Source organism: Ptychodera flava, chromosome 6 (genome assembly GCF_041260155.1).
Source record: "Ptychodera flava strain L36383 chromosome 6, AS_Pfla_20210202, whole genome shotgun sequence".
NCBI classification, from domain to species: domain Eukaryota; kingdom Metazoa; phylum Hemichordata; class Enteropneusta; family Ptychoderidae; genus Ptychodera; species Ptychodera flava.
Window position 1 is genome coordinate 15,560,655 of NC_091933.1, and position 21,548 is coordinate 15,582,202.

At 37.0% G+C, this 21,548-nt stretch overlaps 1 protein-coding gene across 7 annotated transcripts in view; it reads right to left on the bottom strand.

Moving 5' to 3' along the window:
* Window positions 1–21,548, bottom strand: part of LOC139134953 (calcium-dependent secretion activator 1-like) — a 64,636-nt gene that overhangs the window by 20,542 nt on the left and 22,546 nt on the right. For 2 of the 7 annotated variants that reach the window (XM_070702063.1, XM_070702061.1), the window contains exons 2-18: window positions 15,877–15,957; window positions 14,276–14,430; window positions 13,537–13,630; window positions 12,605–12,726; window positions 11,993–12,104; window positions 10,180–10,316; window positions 9,786–9,852; window positions 9,401–9,509; window positions 8,671–8,871; window positions 8,032–8,168; window positions 7,396–7,583; window positions 7,097–7,198; window positions 6,691–6,754; window positions 5,961–6,084; window positions 4,004–4,027; window positions 2,423–2,532; window positions 1,969–1,986 (exon numbers count right to left, since the gene is read on the bottom strand). In XM_070702063.1, the coding sequence (XP_070558164.1) occupies window positions 1,969–1,986; window positions 2,423–2,532; window positions 4,004–4,027; window positions 5,961–6,084; window positions 6,691–6,754; window positions 7,097–7,198; window positions 7,396–7,583; window positions 8,032–8,168; window positions 8,671–8,871; window positions 9,401–9,509; window positions 9,786–9,852; window positions 10,180–10,316; window positions 11,993–12,104; window positions 12,605–12,726; window positions 13,537–13,630; window positions 14,276–14,430; window positions 15,877–15,957 (1,845 nt within the window). The remainder of the gene's footprint in view (window positions 1–1,968; window positions 1,987–2,422; window positions 2,533–4,003; window positions 4,028–5,960; window positions 6,085–6,690; window positions 6,755–7,096; window positions 7,199–7,395; window positions 7,584–8,031; window positions 8,169–8,670; window positions 8,872–9,400; window positions 9,510–9,785; window positions 9,853–10,179; window positions 10,317–11,992; window positions 12,105–12,604; window positions 12,727–13,536; window positions 13,631–14,275; window positions 14,431–15,876; window positions 15,958–21,548) is intronic. The other 5 variants (XM_070702065.1, XM_070702062.1, XM_070702067.1 and 2 more) reach the window with 3 other exon arrangements.

Below are 21,548 nucleotides of genomic sequence, written 5' to 3' on the forward strand. Positions count from 1 at the left end.
ATAATGTATTTCAGTGTAGTATGCACTTCAACTTAACATAAAGAATGACTGTAAAATGACCATGTTAAAAACAGAGACAAACTAGTGCACTTTGTTTTCACTGCAAAATTGGAGTGGAATTCCATAGTAAGGCAAACTTAATGAGAGTCTATATTTGATGCAAAACACAGTTAGAATTTAAGAAAGATTTTGTTTCACTACATTGAGTTCTATGCATAGAGAACTGCTATGATATCTGGTAGCTACAATGCGTTGAAGAATTCTGTAGGAGTTATCTTACAAAGTTTAAAAGTATCGGCAGAAAAAACATACACACTTTTAATAATATAGTAAGATACCATGGCAGTTTATAGCAGAACTGACGTTTTCTTTATTGTTGGTAAGAAAGTAAGAGGAGATTGTTGAACGTGAGAAAAACTCTTGGGTGACGCCTGTATGTGGATTTTCTCTCAAAACAGACTTCAATGACAGTATAAAGGATCTTTATGTCCTTGTTCTCCTTGGCAGGACAGTGGGCAATCTTCGTTTACTGATTTGTCATATTATATCAATTGACTCGACCTGATTTTGTACCAACAGAAAAGAAATATCAAGGCATTGTCTTGTACTGTCAGTGAGCTGTTTTAAGAGTATCAAGATGCAAAGTGTATCATTGGAAATTGAGAAAGAGAGGCAGGAATGGTTTGCACTGGTCATTGGTGGACATCTGACGATAAACTGGTCAAATAGAAACACAGAACAAATGAGAGAGTTTTGTCAAAACATCCCTAGTAATTGTACCCTTCACATTTCAGATTTTAACAGTCTCATTCATCCACTGTTACCTCACACCAGTGTGCGCTCTCCAAGCTAATTTGACACACTAAAGACTCAAGAGTGGGTACACTTGCATAATTGAACAATAATGGACCCAATTTTTAAAAAAAATCAAAACAATTTGGTTTCCTAAGGGGGCCATCCCATCGCGTTGAGAATCAACTTGAAACCCCTAGAATTGTGCTGATCTGTAAAACTTATCCTTTGCGGGCCCAGTATTTGCCAGTCTCGCCCAATATTCTGTTTTAGTGCAAGAAAATCTTACATATTACAACACAGGTTGGTATTGGGCTGACTCATGGAAGTCTGTGGAAATTCCTTTATTGACCGACCAAAAGAGTTCTGAAAACTTGAAGTGTATGGCAGAGGGCACACTGACTCATGGAAGTCTGTGGAAATTCCTTTATTGACCGACCAAAAGAGTTCTGAAAACTTGAAGTGTATGGCAGAGGGCACACTGACTCACATTTCTTGTTGCTCAAACATATCACTGGATCAAATCAAGGCTATCAATTTAACAAAACCAGTTGCAGATGACGACAATTTTTCTTTGCAATATTCTTCAAGGTAGAAAAGAGAAATAGCAATGAGACAGAGATTTAGATACACACCGAAAGTGACTTGCCTGAGAAGAGTTTGAGATAGACAAACACTGACAAAGAGAATGCAATAGAGCAATTGTGTAGGATATACTGTGGCTAAAATATTTTGTGATATTGAAATGGAGTATCTGAATGTGTCAGTGCACCTGATAGTCTCGGTGCACCTGATAGTTTCCTATCGAGAGGCTGTGTTCTGAAATATCTTGTGGGATGTTATGCCACAAAAAGATGTGTGAGTTTGACTGGACTGATTGATATTGCAAAGAGCCAGGGTGACCTGCAAAATGTTCTAACACAACACCCTCCATCCCAAATTTGTCCTCGTTTTTGTGATTTTTTTCCACCAATGACTCCTTGCGGAAGTGTGAGAATGGAAAGAGTAGCTTTGTGATTGAACGATGGCATTGGTGTGTGACTGTGAGAGAGAGAGCTACAGTAGAAGGGAACACGACATAAACACAGCTAACACAGCAAGATAGAGATGGAAAAAAAAGACAATTAGAAAGGGATATACACACACACACAAACTGTGAATGAATGAATGGCTTACTTTGGGCTTTTTGTAGAGCTGTAGAGAGAGAGAGTATTTTTGAGATGGTATGAACACATTCCAGTTTAATAATCATTGTATCATCTCTTTCATTTTCAATTTTTAATTTTTTTTTTTAATTGCAGGTGGGTGACATAGACTACACTAGGAATAAACTATTATTACGGAAACCAACTAGTTACATTGTTTTTTGTCTACTTTTTTGTCTGTAAGAGAAATTTATGAAAACATCCTTTGGAAGAGATTAGAGATATCGGTGAACGGTAGTTAAGTTTGACTGTTGTGATAAGCTGTAAAGCGTAAAAAGGGGGAACAAACACAAAAATCAGTGCACAGAGAGAGAGAGACAAAAATATATATGCATGCTTTGTCAGAGGGTTGAATGTAGATTGCAGTGATAGCTAGACTACAGACAGATTGTTTGGTTGGATAATTGGTGATATTGAAAGCTCACCTCAGCATGATGTTCTTCATTCTGCTGCAAGACATCGATGCAGAGCTCGGCCAGGTGCATCAGCTCCTCAAGTTTCCGCTGAGGTGTCAGGTGTTCCGACGAGAGCATGTCTGATTTCAGTGGAAGTGACAATACACAGCAGGGTGTTAAAAGAAGTGAAAGTGCTTATTTTCAAAATAACTACTAACGGTAATACACACACATACATACACGCCCCTAATGCATGAGCAACAGCACTTGCTTTCTACTTGCATGTACATGTACTTGTGCAGACTGAACTAGGACTCATCTGTGTGAATTTCAACAATTCATCTACAACCTGGCATATCTACTGGGCTGTGAGGGCAATGTTTAGCAAAACTAACACCATTGTGAAATTGGAAAAAAACCCACAAAAACACACTTCACCATCGAAAGGCAAAATTAGTCCCATAAAACAGTGTGAAGGGAAACACCTATTTACTGGACAACCTAGTCGTAATCTAATATGCTGTTAATTTGGGAAAACGGCTCAAATATCCACTAAGCGACAAACCATCTACTTCTATGAAATGCATGGGTGGATACTTGTCTCCAAATACAAATTTGAACTATCAAAATCTAAAAAGTAGTGATCTAGTACCAGCAGATTGGAATATAAAAAATATCTAAGTGCTACAGTAGGTGCATGCAGTTTGCCACCAAAATATCAACAAGCATAAGCTTTGACATAGCTAAAGGCTGTTTTCACGTTTCAAAAACAATAACAAAATCATTCCAAGTCTTGCCACTATTCCACACAACCTAGAAGTTACAGATACATAATGTATAATATGCTATGCAAATTTTTATCATACATTACCAAAATCTACATTTGTTTACAACAACACTTTTTTTTTACATATGTACACATGTAGAATTTATTTGTGTAAATACGCATCACATGTATAGGTATGTGCATATGTACATCAGAAGAATGTGGGTATGTCTATGTTATATATATACAGGTATGTAAGTCTGTATGATATGTGTGTATATGATGTATGTGAGTAAATGTATGGATTGAATAAATATGCATGAGTTGTGCATACCGGTATGTTTCAAGAAAGTATTTACTAGTAAATATGGAATCTGGACGTAGCTGCTTAAATCTAGCGCTTACATATGAACATTTGTACAAAAAAATAAATGCCTTATCTCGGCACATAACAAGTGAAATGCATACTGCCGTTGTTGGCAAAAAAAACTGCAACACTACCACGCTGTTGTAGACTGGAAACTGCAACGGTGTCACATATAACAAGCTAATTTTACGTGAAGTTTGACAGGAGGACAACTCAGGGGAACACTGGGCAGTGGGGTGATCGGTGTGAGAGTCAAGCATTTATATTGTGTGTGAGTGGGTTGTTTTACAGTGCAAGTAAACACGAAGACATTGCTGCTCTCCAACAACGATATCACTACCCAGTGAAATAGAGGAATCCTAGTGCAAGTTGACGTGCACAAAACATACATATACACAAATACATAAAGTTAAAGGGTCTAGTTCAAAGGTCACAGACATTTGGGATTTACATCCATTGATAGATATGAAATGATCACCTTTCTTGAACTCCTCAGTGCTCCCTAGTTTGGTGCGCAAGCATGAAGGGAAAAAATGATCAAACATACAGGACGCAGTTATCAGGGTGAGGGTGAAAATTATAAGTTGGGGTGAAAATGATGAGGTTTGGGGGTTACGAGGTAATTAAATAAGAGTAGGGGGGAATACAGAAACAGCACACTCAGTCAATATCAGAGTTGTAATAAATCCATGGACTTGGCACCAATAATGCATGGTAAAACAAATTTTATAATAAGATTTGCCTGTGATTATGATGGTACCAGATAAACTGCATTTCAATGAGACGTGTTCAATATGTTGGCTTCAAGATATGCATATTACAAATTTGGTAGTGGATTGAAAATGTGAGGAAATAAAAACATGTCTTGAGACGCTGTAGTGGTCAATCATGAAAACAACATTTCGATAACTACTGAATTTGGTTGTGGAATGAAATGTCGGGAACAAAGTGGCAAATTTTGAAGAGTAACTATAGTATTATTTTTTATGCACTTTTTGAGATACCAATTATCATCAAATATAGCAATACTGCATACGGCAAAAAATGTCAAATATGTAAATATGAATTCTCTTTGTGAAATAGCCATGTATAGAAATAACTGTAAACAGCAGACAAATAATGGGTGTTAGAAATCCAAATCAGATATTAGACACAGATGTTAATACCACACATGTCAATACCATTGATGACAAAGCCTATCTTATTGCATAGCTTTTCCACTTGAAACCATGTTTCTTAACCCTTTCACCCCTAGTTCCCTGTGTACAGGTCCAACTTTACCATAGAAAACAATGGATTTGGGTCAAACTATGGTGGTGAAAGGGTTAAAAGAGTGAACGGGATTGCAAGAACTCTATAAAAAAGTCAGTAAAAAGCTATTTGAAGTACAATCTATGTTAACTCCATCCTGAGGGCATTGATGAAATCGTGAAAATATGCTTAAGAAATAAAAACGGAAAAATATCACAAATTTAAATTGCAATGTAATAAATTGCGATACGTTATATGATAATCAAGTATATGCAGGTATACACTATGGAAATATGTCTACTTCAATACAATAAGTGTAGTACCATATATGGTAATACTATTACATGGCAATACCATATATGGTAATATTGTGGCATTTTACTTCTCAGGGTATAAATTGAGAAGATGAAAATCAGTCACACACAGAAAAAGAGTAAAAAAAGAATATGATAGTTTAAGTAAATGAGTAATTTTTACATGTGCAGAGTTGTGATTCCCGAATAAAATGTGACAGCAAGATTGCACGATGAAAACCGAGACGTGGATTACAGCAAGAATTTTTACCTTATGGTTATCAGCTTGTATCTAAAGTTCATTATCATTGGATGAGGGGGGAAGAACATAAATTGCAACAAAAAATCAAAATTGTGACAAAAATGGAAGAGAAAACAAATCAAATTGCTATTCACAAAGACCTAATGGGCAACAATGACTGTTTCACATCATTTATCGGAATAGTCTACTTACATCCAAGCAAAATCAAAATTTGCTGGATTTCTCATAACTCAGGGTTCAGTAGGAATACAAATCAACTAATCTACAGTTATTACTTGAACAGCATAAAAAAGGTGGAGGAGTGGATGGTAATAATGGAATAATAAGAAGAGACTAAAACCATTTTTATGAATTGTATTTAACAACAAACAATTTTAATACTTTCTTTTCAGTTCCACAAAGTGTTACTAAAGCCTGTAAATATACAGTTCAAATTCAAGTTCATATAACCAACAACAAAGCTAATTATAAATAAATACCCAGCATAAGCAGGTAACTTCTACTGGAGTAGAATGGAGTTTCAAATTGAAAACTTCCTCTAAAAGTATTAAAAACTACCAGTCCCTACATCAATTACGTTCAAAAAGAAAAGAAAGTATCAGAATTCAAGTTAAATGCTGACAACATACCTTCAATCTTGGCATACGATGAGACTCTTTCGTAGTTGACCAGTGCTGCATTCTGCAGACACTTTCTGATAGTTGTGTACACTTCCTCCTGTGGTGCTGGTGTCACGATATCCTTCATCAACACCTGTGAAGGGTTCATAGTTCAAAGGTTACACTTGGTAGGTGTCATCACTCTGAGGCTACCTGCCACAGAGTGGTCTCATAGCTTCCTACCTTCACTCTATATATAATGTACAGGCAGCCTTGTTAGCTACCTGCCACAGTTCACCAACGATTACTTTTTCTTCTACTCTGTGTAACCCACCTTCCCACTGTATTCCCAGTCACTTCAAATCACCTTGAGCTAAGTCCAGCTGCATCCGTCACTGGTATAATAACTTGACTGACTTGGGGATATTTAAAGTTGAAAGCCTGGCTGGCAGATGGTAAAGCAACAATGAACACTGTACAAACCAGAATTCTGTGAGAACGTAATTAGGACTATCTTTTCGCTTGCACAAAAATTGGTAGGGATCAAAGAGCTTGACAAAACTCTGGGATTCTGGGTGAGAACAAACCCTTTTGCCATTGAGAGTGAGGTTAGGGGTGTATTACAAGACTTTGGGAGATTGGGATTGAGATGGACAGTACAGATAAACAGATGTAGATAATAAATGATGTGGCTGACAATGGGCTAGATCAAGCCACAGGGATATGAAATGATGACCCCATGACATTGATCATCACTCACCCTTTCTAATAGTGACAATGTTGCTTTGAGAGCTCCTTCAGGTCTACCAAATGGAAAGCAATACCTGAAAAATACAACAATCACAAATTAACAAAGCTGGATTGGGCAAGTTAAACTTGTCAATACCATTTTTTATTTCTGCAATAAAATATATGCTGACATTAAGTGGCTATCTGTTGCATTATGATCACATTCATTTTGCCTTTTGCTGACACCATAGACAAATGAGAAACAACTGTCTATGGTGACACACAGAACAGATCAATGGAAGCCTTCTTTAGGAATTCCATCCCGAAGTTTCTAAAGAAACATGTATCAACTACAACAATAGGTATGAAACAAAATAATTCAAATGTAGGCTGAATTAACTGTATTCCTTTTCTAGAATGATTCAAAAGTTTTTTACCTGAAGTTTGTGATTTGGTATTCCAAGAGACAGCGTAGTCTATCTTTGATTTCTTCAAACTTATCTTTCTCTTCTTGGCTCACTGTTCCAATTCCATCAGGCCTATAGACATCATCAGGTCACAATAAATTATACAGTCAAATAACACTACGCAAAAAATTAAGTACTGTGTGCCTGTTTATGTCTGTGTGTTTGTGTGTGTGTGTGTGTGAGAGAGAGAGAGAGAGAGAGAGAGAGAGAGAGAGAGAGAGAGAGAGAGAGAGAGAGAGAGAGAGAGAGAGAGAAACAGCTGTTCTTACCTGTTACCGTGTATATGTGAGGCACAGAAGGCAAAGCTATAGTGGATCAAAGTTGGGTCTATCATGGTACCAGCCTCCGCTCTGTCCAACAGATCACTCAGATAACTGAGGTGGCGATGGCATCCCCTCACACCATACCTTGCACAGTATTCATCCAGAACAAAAACCTGGCCAGGACTGAACCAACCCTGCAAAGGAGACAACATATATGAATTATTAATTTGACATTATTATTTGACATTATTTTTCAGATTGGTCTCCTTCACTAGGAGATACTCAATGGTAAATATGACCTTTATCTTTGGATCAGTGCATTCTGAGACACAGAAATACAGCATGAACGCTGTGCTAATCAACCTGCATTCATTTCAGCACAATCTGTACAAATACAATAACAGACTTGTACAGCGACAAAAAAAGAGAATAAACCAAATGAATTGGTAATGAACTTGCACACATGCTAGACTGTAAGTATGGGTGGCAACTTCATATGTCAGAACAAAGAAAGGCCCATTTTATGCAGTCCACAATACAATAACATTATCCTCATTTCATTGCAAGTTTGCATTCAGATAATCTGAAATGTGAGTTATTATTAAGAAAATAATGATATTTTGAGAAGTCGCTGCTACCTACCAGACAGGAGTATGAATCATTGAGTCTGTGATCTAGTGTTAACCTTTGCAAGATCTCAAACAGGTTGGCATGTTTAAATTTGCACGGGTCTGCCGCAATGAACTCATCCATTCCATGCTTTCTGGCTCTGTCCGCATCTGTCAAAATTCAACCAAGAAATTGTAAAGACACATGTATGATGGCCAAGAAGCTGATAAAGTAGACGCACACTGATCTGTCTACAGCTACAGCTGACTGCATATACTATAATCATGAAAATGGTCATCACCGTAGAAAATGGTTTTACTTTGTTTGCATAAATAAAAGTCACAACTTTCTCAAGAATAGGTATACATTCATCCACCCTGAATCATATCCATTCAAATATCTTCTTTATTTCTCGCAATTTCAACTTTCTTGAGTGAGTTGAGGAAGGTGCTAGGTCTTTTCTTTTTGGGTTGCACAACAATGGATGCTACTATGGCATCTCACTCATTTTACTATGTGGACGTAAGCACAAACATTACCATTATTCTAGGATCATTTACCTTGTTCCCTGGCAAGAACACTACAGGCGTGTACTAGTATTCTGAATGATTAACACCAATACCCAAACCCCTGCCTTCCCATGACCTGTGACCTTTGAACCAGATAGCTTACCTCCTTGCATTCTGGAGATGATAGTATTGCTTTTACTGGCTGTCGTCACCATTTGCGTTGGTGGCACCGGTTTATGTGACTGGCCTGTGGCCCGATAGAGGGCTTGAACCCACAGCTGTCGCTCAACCTCTTCTTCACAGGCAAATATGATGCTGTCGCCCTCTCTCACAGCATTGAAGAAATGTTTGCCACCTTCTAGGTCTGTGCAAATGAAAGTTGTGGTGAAAACTGTTCAATTGATGAAAGTACCAGATATGAAGTATGCTTTCTGACTGATAACATTTTTCTACTATTTGAGTCCATTTAGGAATTTCTGAATACTTCTAAGTGTCAGTTTTACATAAGTACATGCAATATGTAATCTCTCTTCCTATAAGAAAACTTTATTGATGCACATGGTACACGAGCCAAAGGGATATTTATTACAACATTACCTGTCTGAATTGAACAATTAAATAAACATGACACCTGCCAATACCTAATTCTAAGATACAACACTTTGAATTCCATTATCTACAAAGCTCCTCTTCACAACTGAACTCACAACCTCTACATGCTACCTTTTTCCAAATTGCAAAAATACCTGGTTTCATCACAGCACAGCTTCTTTGCATTATATACCGTACTTGAAGCTTGCTGTTCACATTGAAGCACACCGGGATGATAACGGTATCAGAGGTTGAAAGTGCAAGGGTCAAAGGTTAAAAGTGTACAGTTTTAAACTCCATACCTGTCACTGGATCTGTGTAATCGACGGTGTAACCGTCAATCTGCATCATTTCATGCGGATCTGCCTTCTTTTCACGGTAACTACACATGGCAAATGTGTACTGGCTTACCTGCAAGTACACAACATATATATTACTCCTTCTCAACATTTTGTAGTGTTTTTTCTGCTTGTAAGACAAGACTGATTCGTTACAAAAGATCTTTTTTTGTGTGTGTACGTATGACTTCTTCCTGTGAGTAACCAGCCCTTCTTACATTTATTTCTACCAAAAATACACATTCAAAGCAACAAAGCAAGCTGGAAATATTTCCAATCTTTGCCTTGTTACTATTCATCACACTAATGTTATCTCTTCGAACTGAAAAGTTTTCAGTGATAAACTTACTTGCACCAGTACAAAGAAACGTTTCTTCCATTTCTTCCATACTGTCTTGCCCAGAGCAAAAACCCACCTGTTCACAAACAGTCATCAGAATGCAAGAAAATTAGTTCCAATTTCGGATATTTGCCACGGAGATGCAACTTACTGACGTTGTATTAAGATTTTTGTGGAATTTAACATCACACTTAACATTTGGATATGTGATATAAATTCTATTAATTTCTGTGATATTGTTAAATTGACAAATAACATCCCTCAGGGTCAGATGTATGTCATTTTTAAGCCTTCCAAACCCAGATTTTTGTAGCAGTTTGTGCTGTATCACAGATTTTCAAGAAAGCAACAATATCTTCTGATAGGCCTTCTGGAAACTACAGTAAACAGTGTCCTAACTCACCCACAGTACTTCATATTTTGTGGTTTGTCCATTCTGATGGCGATCTTGATCTTGATGTTATCAATGACATGCTTAGGCGTTGTCATCTTGTGCCATTCTGGTGTCTTGGGGCTGTTTGGTGTGGGCCGAATCACAACCTGTCGCATAAAATTCAAATGTAGAGTGTGTTAGGTACAAAACGGGGCAAAGGACACATAATGAGTCACCAAAGATAATAGTAAAAACTTTCAATGCAAACATCACACTCTTTGACAAGCTGCAGGACAAATCTCAATAAATACTCTAATTTTGTTGGGGAAAAATTGGTTCACGCTTTTGTCACATCGAAGTTAGATTATTGTAACAGTCTACTTTTTGGCCTACCTGCATATAAATTGAGCAAGCTTCAACACATTCAGAACTCTGCTGCTCGTTTGGTAACTGGACGGAAGATGGGCCGTCACATTGTTATGACATCTATACTCAAGGAGTTACATTGGCTCCCGGTAGAGGAACGAATCCGTTTTAAAATTCTTTGTTTGGTTTTTAAAATTGTCCATCAAGATGAATTCGTTCCAAATTACTTATCAGAACTAGTAACAATTGATATCCCAGTAAATAATACCAGAAGGAGTGTCGGTGTAAGATTGAATCCCTTTTCTGTCAAAGATCACGGGAAACAACTTTCTAGAACATATGGTGACAGAGCTTTTAGCGTGTATGCCCCTAAACTGTGGAATAGTTTGCCACCCGAACTTAGAATGATAAAGAAGTTCGCTCTTTTTAAGAAGTCTCTTAAAACCATTATTTTTCGTCAATGCTACTGTTGACTTGGATATAATTTTTACCTGCATGTTTTATAGTTTTTATTTTTTATCATTTTTAGTGAAATTTTTCAAATTCTTTCTTTGCTGTTTTTAGGTAGGATCCTTTAGTCTAGATTTTAGCTTGCTTGATTTTATCGATTGTTTTTAATTACACTCTTTCCTCTGTGAGTTATTTTGTATTTTCTGCATTTATTTTAGTTCTTCCAGTAATTTTCTGTAATGTACAGACCACTGAGACAAGGTGTGTAGTGGTCTTTAAACAATAAATTATTATTATTATTATTATTATTATTAAATTTTTGATCTACGAAAAATTCGCACTCTTCACGCAGTATTTCAGTTCTTACAAAATTCTTAAACAGGCCAATCAGAAACAATTCTCTCACAGTTCATCTCCAGCCTGAGAAACAATGAATTAACTGGTTTCACTTCACAATTCTAAACATTATTTTAACATTCAAAACATACTATAAAATACCACTGGACATGAAGTACACACTGAATTGCTTACTTCACCAAGGATACACCCACTTACTTGCTTACCTTGCCGATACATCCACTGACTTGCTTACCTTGCCGATACACACACTGACTTGCTTACCTTGCCGATACACACACTGACTTGCTTACCTTGCCAATACACAAACTGACTTGCTTACCTTGCCAATACACACACTGACTTGCATACCTTGCCAATACACACACTGACTTGCCTACCTTGCCGATACACCCACTGACTTGCTTACCTTGCCAATACACACACTGACTTGCATACCTTGCCGATACACCCACTGACTTGCTTACCTTGCCAATACACACACTGACTTGCTTACCTTGCCAATACACACACTGACTTGCTTACCTTGCCAATACACACACTGACTTGCATACCTTGTCGATACACCCACTGACTTGCCTACCTTGCCGATACACACACTGACTTGCTTACCTTGCCAATACACACACTGACTTGCATACCTTGCCGATACACTCACTAACTTGCTTACCTTGCCAAGCAGAGTATCATCTATGCTGAGTACTCCAGTACTCTCCGTGTAGAGTTTGACTTTGACAACTGGAAGTGGATGAGTAGTTGTGAAATCACCCTGTGTATCCCAACTACAAATGACAGAAAAAAAAAACATCGGAAAAAATCCATGATTAGGAAACAGTGAACCAAAGTCTCACAAAGCACACTGAATTCGATATGCATAAATGTCTGAATTTTCCACACGACGCTCATTTCTTGGGACAAAAATAATTTGGTCACCACTGATTTTGCGATCACAGATGCAGATATGCTATGGGATTTGAACAAATCTGGATAAGTCATCCTGCCAACCCATTTACAAAATATCAACGCCTCTTGACCACTGGTTTTTGATATGATGTCACATGATAATTTGACAGATGAAGACCAAGTGTAAGCATTAGCCTTCAGTTGACCAAATCCATGGCCAAAGATTGAAATATTGACAATATGGCTTAATAATGAGAATCAAAAACATCTCTTTAAAGACTGGATAGTGATATTTTCAAAGGTAAAATGCAAAAAGATCCAGTTAATGAGCCTTTAACCTTTACCCAATATAAAGCAGATGGAAAATGGTGAGACTCACCATGGCTTACTGGCCTCAGCTTGATCTGTTTGTAACTTTTCTCCACCGTCCACTTCCATTGTACAGTACACTATCCTGTTACCGGACAGTGATCGCAACCCTTGAACTTCCATCACAACAACCTGAACACAGATAGTAACAGAACTAATGAGATGAATGTAGACGTGAAAAAGCCTTATAATGATTTCAGGAACATGTGAATAGTCTCTGTATTTTTTTTTCTAACAGCAATATCCTCTCTGAAATTACAGAAGACAAACCAACCCACAAATAAAATACATAATATATTAAAGGGTTAGCATTTTATAGCAGCTGTAAGTTTTGATGATTTTTTTCTAGTTTTACTCACCAAAGCATGTTGAAACACCAGCCACATGTATTTAGCTTGTCAACAAACGTTTATCTGTCTAAAATGTACTGTTACAGTTTACATTTGAATTCTAGTCCGGACCAGAGTTCACTTTTCAACAATGCACTTTACACATGCACAGGCTGGGTTGACAAGTTGAATACTGTGATATCTCAACATGCTGCAGGGAGTAGAACATGAACCTGTAGATGACATTTGTAACAAAATAGTGGAAAAAACATCAAAAGTTACAGCTACTGGTCCTTTAACATGTGTGTACATTGCTTTGAAAAAATGATCTCAGTACATGTGATATGATGGGAATACACAAAAAGAGCACTAAACATATTCACTTCAGTATAACAGAACATATCTGCAGAATTATGGTTTGACAATAATATCTATGGCCCTTGGTCATTAGCTTGTGCTTTTCCTCACAGCAGTCACAATATGTTGGATACGTTAACGTTCTACCAAAGAAAAATCCAGTTTGAGAAAAAACATTAACTGCTACATACTCCATGCTGACATGGCTAGATGTTTAACATGTTAGTCAGTGAGTGTCTTGCTTTCTTCATCTTACCTCTAATGTGAATGACAAGACTACATCAGATTTAGACAAAGTTGGTTCAGAATCTTCAGTGACTTCCATCATGGACACGGCTGTGTTCTGTGCCCTGTTAGTGTTAACAAAGTTACAGCCATGCATTCGGTGTCAGAACACACTGTCAGCAGCTGTTTTACTGCATTGCTAATCTTACTGTCTACTGATACGTGTTAATGTCATGACTGCAGTTGAGATGGTCTAAGTTAACAGATATCATGTTCATATTTTTGAATATGTGATTATGCCATAAAATGAATTATCACTGTATTTTCAAACTTGAGTAAAGTAGAAGCATTTTCTAGGATAGGCCATGCAATGTATCGTTGTATGTTATTCTGATAATCTGTTTTTTCCATTCTCTCTTTTGCAATTTTGTTGCGTTGGTGCAATCACATGCAAAATGCAATCACAGAGAAACCTCAAAATACATCATCTGCCGACATGCTTGTGCATGCTAGTAAACGAGATTATAGATAAATCAAAACAGTAACATTGTTGTAAAACAAGAGGAAAATACATATCACATGAACAAATGTTCAGAAAATTGATGGCAGTTTGTGATTGTAAGCAAAATGAAAGGTACATGAAAATGAAATAAAATGAAAGGTGACTTTTCATTGCATGAAGTATTAAACTAAACAATATTTATAGGAAGTATCTTCAATAAACAAAAGGTAGAGAATGACATTGCAAGAATAAGCTTCAGATAGTCTACCTCTTTAGTTTCTGTATTGAATACTTGGAGTCAGTGTTGCCCTTGGAAACCGGTAAACTCTCTAGATTTGCCATCAGTAAATTAACAGCTGATCTCAGCTCTTCTATGTACATCCCCTCCATCTCCTTGACGATGAACTTGGGACCTTGCCGCGTCTGTATGTACACGATGTTTCAAAAAGAAATGAATGACAGTATACAACAAAAAAATAATAAGCCAAAGTATATATGAATTGGAAAGATCTCTAATTTGGCTCATGGAAAGATTTGAGTGAAAAGGCTGAACCTGTGAGGGCTACATTGACAAATATTGATGCTTCTCCAAGACTTGGCTTCTGCTTATTTTATACAGTTTGGGGAAGTACAAATTACAGTGAAAAAAGATCTGAAAGCTGCGCTTCAAATTTTTGCGGTAAAAAATGTACAAAGAAAAGAAGATACAACCACAAGAATACCTGTGATATCATAAATTGCCCTTCATCAGCCAGAATGAAGGTATGCCAGTATTAATAACAAACAATCACTGCATTTATTGTCATCTGGCATTCATGTTTCTATTCGCATTCTTTAAAATTTTTACTTTCTGTAATTTTGATTAACATGTGCATCAAGACTAACAAATAGTAAATGAAACAAACGTCAAACTCTCAGAGTTTAATAGAGGATGTGCCTTGGAGGATACAGATATATGGACTCTCAAATTTTTACAATACTTTTCTGGTTGACCGCTTGTTGGAACTCATTTTAAGGCTCTTTGAATGAATAAAGTTTTCACCATCTTATTTTTTGTGAAAAGAAAAAAACCCATTAATTTCTACCCATAGAGTTAACCCAGGGATAGTGGCCATTTTGTGTTAAAATGTGGGTACATTTATGGTAATTTGTTTCCATATTTCAAAAAATATTGCATGGCGGCCATTTTCGAATTTCAAATATTGCTAAATTTAAGATAATTTGTTTCCACACTTCAAAAACATTTGCATGGTGACCCCCTCGGTTTCATTTTTGATTTTGATAGAGAACTGTTGAAAGATTCCTTGAGGAGAGTTTTAGCAAAAGTTTATGTCTTTCAATTTCGAGGCGCACACTACCTTAAACACCGATGAAGATAGTTTTAACCCATTCACTTGATTTTCCCAAAGTATCAGTCCATGTGGACCATACATGTAGCAAACAGCATTGAAAATGCCTGAGCAAAATTGTGCAAGTATTTAAAGATACCTCTGGCAAGCTGAAAGTATCAAGTGTCGCTATTACCGAGTAAAAGAGCAAAAGAAAGAACTAGGTTCTCAAAGCCCCTGGCTAAGTTAGTGAGTATCTTATTCTCATCCTCTCCTACAGATTAATGTACCCTTGATGGTCTGCAAAGTGAGAACATAGCCAGGCATTGCACAGTATCGCTTGCAGTCATAGGCACAATTTGGTTGTGGTCAGCTAAATTATTGAAGGCACATGTAGAGGCTGAATGATAGAACTACACGGCATAGTCAATGAGGTGCTGTGTGAATTGTCTGTACAGACTGTGCAACTACCGATCTTATCAGGTAGCGTCATTATCTGTCAGTCTCTGTGACACTTTCAAGGCGCTATCTCTCAACTCACCCTTGCAATTCTCTCTGCTTGCTGCAGTCTGCCATCTAACTCTCTTCTAATCTGCGCTGCCTGCTCATCAGCATTGTCCAGCTGGAATTGAAAACATACAGTCACACATAATGATAAGTATGACTTCAAATTTTTTCTGAAACCTACCATGTGATAATTTTCATTTGTGTCTTTATTTCGGTGCAGCAAATTTTTTTTGTTCCACTTTGACAAACACATTTAGTTTGCCATAAATTTCCCATTGCACGAAATCATATCACAAATCATATTGTACAATTGTTTACTCATCTTACATGACACTGTCGTGTTCCTTTACATGCAAAGACATATAAGCAAATATCAGCAGCTAGTGTAATGAAAGAACAATTAAAATTTTTGGTCACTTAGAATTGGTTCATGCCAAAAAATAGACCACTTTTGCACATGGCTGAGTCTGACAAGTGTCAGAAACACTTAGCTAAAGATTGTAATTTTTGAACTCCCTGTGTTTTACTTTGGCCAAAAATGATAGAGAAATGAGAAATTCACGGACGATAAGTGAAATTGACTACATATATTTATCTGTGATTGGTAACGTCAGTTTCATTTAGACCAACCTAGTTGAGGTCACACTTGAAACCCATGCAGTCAATATCAAAGCATGTGCATGGATATCCTAATTTACAGAAAGTGATTTTGTTATTAAAAGTGACAGAATTATCTTTACATATGTGGAAGAATCTTCAAGAGTCACAACTCAGATGAAAGTGACTGAGACTGCTACAAATTAAAGGCGCATGAAATGAAACCCTTGCTATTTATAAATCATCCTATTTATATTCAAAGTTCTGCCACATATACAGTACCTGTGCTATACAGTACAGAGGCAGCCTGTCACTGCAATATTAGTATGGTACAGCGCCCTCTACTGGCCATTAATTGCACAATATCAAAACTCTTTCTGGGTCTGAAGCATAGATTCTTCTGAAATGCATGTATCTGGTGTAAAGTACTTTGTTCTTATTACTTGAAGGGCAGAAGGTTAAAATTAATGACTATATTCGCTTACTTCTTTAAAGGGCAACAGCCGATTTACAGAGATTGATCATCTGTGTTCAAAATGCTGATGAATCCATCTGGCCCACTAAATCACTTGTGCCAGCCGTTAAAATAAATGGTTCTACAATTTAATGCGCAGTTTTACTGAATCTGGAACTCTTTTTGTCATTGTGCATCATCACTGACTTATCACGTCTCTAAGTCTTTGTTGGCCACTATTGCACTTACATTTTACATGGCTGGTCACCCATTCAGTTACATTTACTTAAACCATACCAGGGGCCCCCACTTCTCACGTTTTTATTTATTTGCTTGTTTTTCAATTTCATATCTGTCATCTGAGAAGTAATTCATGCTGTTCTGATTGCTGCCACATGTGAAATGTTGGTTGTAGGGTTGCCGTGCTGGCCATCCTATGAGTTTAAGTACAAATGCCGGAAAGAAGTAAATTTTCTGGTGACAGATAATTCAGGGTGTCCAAACAAGCAGCATAACATTATAATATGGCACTAATAAAAAAGTGAACTATCAAGTTTTATGACAGAAAGATAACAACTTACAGTCAGAAAGTCAAGGGTTGATGTGCCCCAGTTTATTTTAAGTGCTTGAAATATTTCTGAGCATGGACTGGTTTTGCTCAATAGCTAACACAAACATACTCACATATGCCATGCAGCCAATAACCAACTAGCCAATAGCATCACACCACAAATACTGGACCTGCTGACTTTAATAACGGAAAAAATTCACGACAATCTGTCCAATGCTTCATGCAAACAGTAGTCTTACAACTGTTGACCACCTGCTTGCTACCTGAAGCCAGTTTTATCTGTAAACAGTTGGCTTTGCAGACTAAACTGATGTTTTCTACCAAACCACATATGCCATTTTCTCTGTAGTTCAAAGAGGTTTTTTCTCAAGAGTTTTGTAAACTTTTTGTATTTCAGGAGTGCTCTGAAAGTGAGCCACACAGGTCATAGATGGGACTGTTACTGTACAGATGATTTTCAATGACCACTGAATGAGCAGATGGTCTGTGAAATCACAGTAGCCACAGAAACTAAACCAGACTCAATGCAGCCCCTTGTCATTTCTTGCTGATTACAGACAGATATCTTGATGACTTAGCAAGACACACCCCAGTTTCCCCTGATTTTAACATCCTTTGCAGTGTTTCTGATTTGACCTCTCCAGTTGCCATGGAAACCAGATATTGAAAGAAAGCGAGACCTTTGCATATGCTTTGTGAACAATAGAGGTAAACGTAGGTATTACAGGAAATGACAAATATCGGGTAAATGCAATTTTGCATCATGCCGGAAATGAACGGTGCGTGATGTTCTATTCCTCATGCTTTCGACAATTCATGCATATTTCACAACAAAGGATCCAGCATTGATAAAAGCACGCCTTGGCAAATGCATGTACTGTACATTTATCTTAAGAAGCCTGTGCATGATGGATTGTTTTACACTAAAACCACAAAAGGGGGCAATGAGACACCTTTTAACATGGCTCTCCATACTCACACAAAAAGCAAAACGTCAGCAGCTTCCATTTAACCATCGACACTCAAGTGTCTATGACTTAGCCTATCATGTGCCATGCCCAAATACAACCTTGCTCATAGACCCTAGAGAAACACTTGCTCTAGGTTCTATGCCTTGCCCTGTAAGCTGAGCTACGAACCTTTAGAAACTTTTGGATCAATTCAAGCAGCGAGACAGATACTCCTGAAGATTGAGGACTAAACATAACATTAACACTTGATTGCTGAGGCATTCTGGGGCTATGCCAAATCATTACTCTTCCGGTTTATGCACTACTTCGGTGTTGGCTGCTGTGAAAAGAGAAAATTCATTCATGGAATGGAGCTGCAAAATGTTACACCTGTAAAAGGCAATCATGTTATTGCCACAGAGTGTTTTATGGGTAGGATTAATTTTTAAGGTCAGCTACCGCTACTGCTATGCATGAGTTGCTTCAGCTACACACTCAACTCACTTCACAGCTAATGTTATTCAGAACTGCTTTTCCAGACTGGAAACTCTCCGACACAATGCTGTTTGAGACAGAAGATTGAAGAGACTGGAATCGCACACGGCCTGCAAACGAGATCTCCTCGAAGTTGTCATTCTGTACACACAATCATGGAGTCTTGGAGGCATTGGTTTGATTGAAAGCCAAGCACAGTACAAATGTTATACATATACAGATGGCAAAGCGTTCATGTCATAATTAATTATCACAATGATTCTACATTATAAGTGGTTATTTGTCCGCCCTATGTAAAATTGCCTAAAAATAATGCAGTTCATACTCACATCCATGCAGTGAAATTTTATTCAAACAGAAATATTTATGAGAACCAGAAATAAACAATGGATACGGCATATATGAAACGGTGTCTCTTTAACTGTTCAACATGATAATGTACATCAATTAAACACAAGTGAGGAGCAGACTGATTGTTCTGCGATCCATTATACCCATATAGGCGCTCTTGCAGCTTATATTTGTAATATGCACATAAATATAGCCGGCATATCCAGTGAGGGCAATCTGCTGGGATTAATTTGATTAGTGTTATATCAACTTACATGGGCGCTTCCAAGCAGCATACACAAATGGGAAATCTGATAGGCCTGGCCTTTTAAAGCAAAACACCTCATATCAACACTGAAAATCAACACTATTTTCCTTTTGAGTTTGCCGACTACATTTGAATTGCTTTTGATAGGTGTACATAGCTACACTACAGCTAACCTCAGGTTCACCTTTGACTTTTGACCCCTAACCACTGTCCTTCCAATAGTGACTGAAAAGACAGAATTTGAGTTTTGCCGAGGTAATGTAGTGCAAATAAGAAAACTGTATTTAATATATGTTGTGAAATATAATAATGTCAGCTGAAACCAGGAGAATCTCTTTTGTCTGTAACACCTTCAAGCAATAAAAAAGAGATGGGATATTACATTTTACTGATGTTATTATCAATATTTCATTATTTGATAACATTAACAAGATCAAAACTTTCAACCATGAGTGTTCAGTACACAAATAATTCCGGTAATGGTAAATACAAGGATTAAGTACAGATATAATGCAATTGATACAAACAGTGAAATTTAACCAATTTCAGCATGTATCTTGAAAATATTACCCAAACAAATGGTAGGCATTTGATGCGAGCAACTAGATTACCCATCTACAAATTCTGATTTGTCAGGCTTAAGGTGAAGTACTACGAATTAAGTCAAAATTAAGTTGTGGTGTCATTTTCTTGAAACTTTGCACAAATATTCTTGGAAGTTGTGCAAGTGCAAAAATAAAATAAAAAATGGGGTCACCACGCTCGTTTCCATGGAAACGGACGTTAAAATGGCGTCGTTAGAAATAAATAAAATGATATAATTCACTTAAACTAAGAAAGCAATTATAAAAAGCTTAGCAAATGAGTTAATTTTAATAAATACCAAGACTTAAGATCCATATCTATTGAATGTCTAGTTTTCATGATGTTTGTAAAGCAATTTTTACATAAGTATCAATTACAGAATGACGATATCGAAATTATATCACTACATAATTTTTCGAACTTTCTTCCTGTCGCTTTGAATGGTGTCATTTTGACCAAACTTGGCGAATAAAATCCTGACATAATACCATTTAGTTTACACTTTTAATAAAAGGGTGTCACCATGCTACTTTTTACAATATCTCCAGGTGAATGGGTAGATGCGCCATGTAAATGGAGAGAAATGTTAAAATTTCGCTCATATTGAATAAAAACCAGCTTCCTAGGGGGTCAAAATATGACAAGGTTATAGGTCACATGTATTTCTAAGAGACTGGGTCAAAAAATTAGGTAAAAGCGCAATTTCAACAATGACAGGTGATGTTAAATATATGCGCTACAAAGTAACCCATTTGCGGCTGGCTTTAGGTAAATCTGCGCAGAAACGTTCTAAAGCGTGTGCGCGTCCGAATTCGTCGCCCTTTACCTTAAATTTCTGTTGTTACTTTTGTAATAGCATACACCTGGAAGTTTCCATGACTTGGCAGTTGGTTGTCGCTTTGAAAAGCCGAAATGTTCCCTAATTCAGCTTAATTAAGTGACTTACTTAGCTAAATTAAGCCAATATTGACATCATTCATCGTCCGTGCTTACATCCAATCCATCAAGCATTCACTATTCAAAAAAGTCGCAACATCTTCTGGTGTAGACAAGCATTATCTGCGTTTAATATGAAAAACTCTACCTAAAGAAATCCATGTTCTGTATTAATATTATATGACCTACAAGATATGGTTATAATCGTTCAACTGGCCGTATCTTGTTATTCAATACCAGACTCAGGATCATGGGTTCTCTTCTTGAAAAATATCCACAAACTCTGTAAGTTGCCTAACTTTCAGTCAGGCTAATATATTGCAAGAGTACCTTCCATGACAAACTGTCCGCGACGGTTCCTGAAATGATTTCATCATCACCTAACCAAGACATCAAAAATTTCAAGAACAATTTTCCAAAAAAAAATGATTTTTGTGATATTGAACTGCCATAAATGCATATACGGACCACTACACTGTAAAAAATTGGACAGAATAATTCAAGACTCAAACTAAATTCA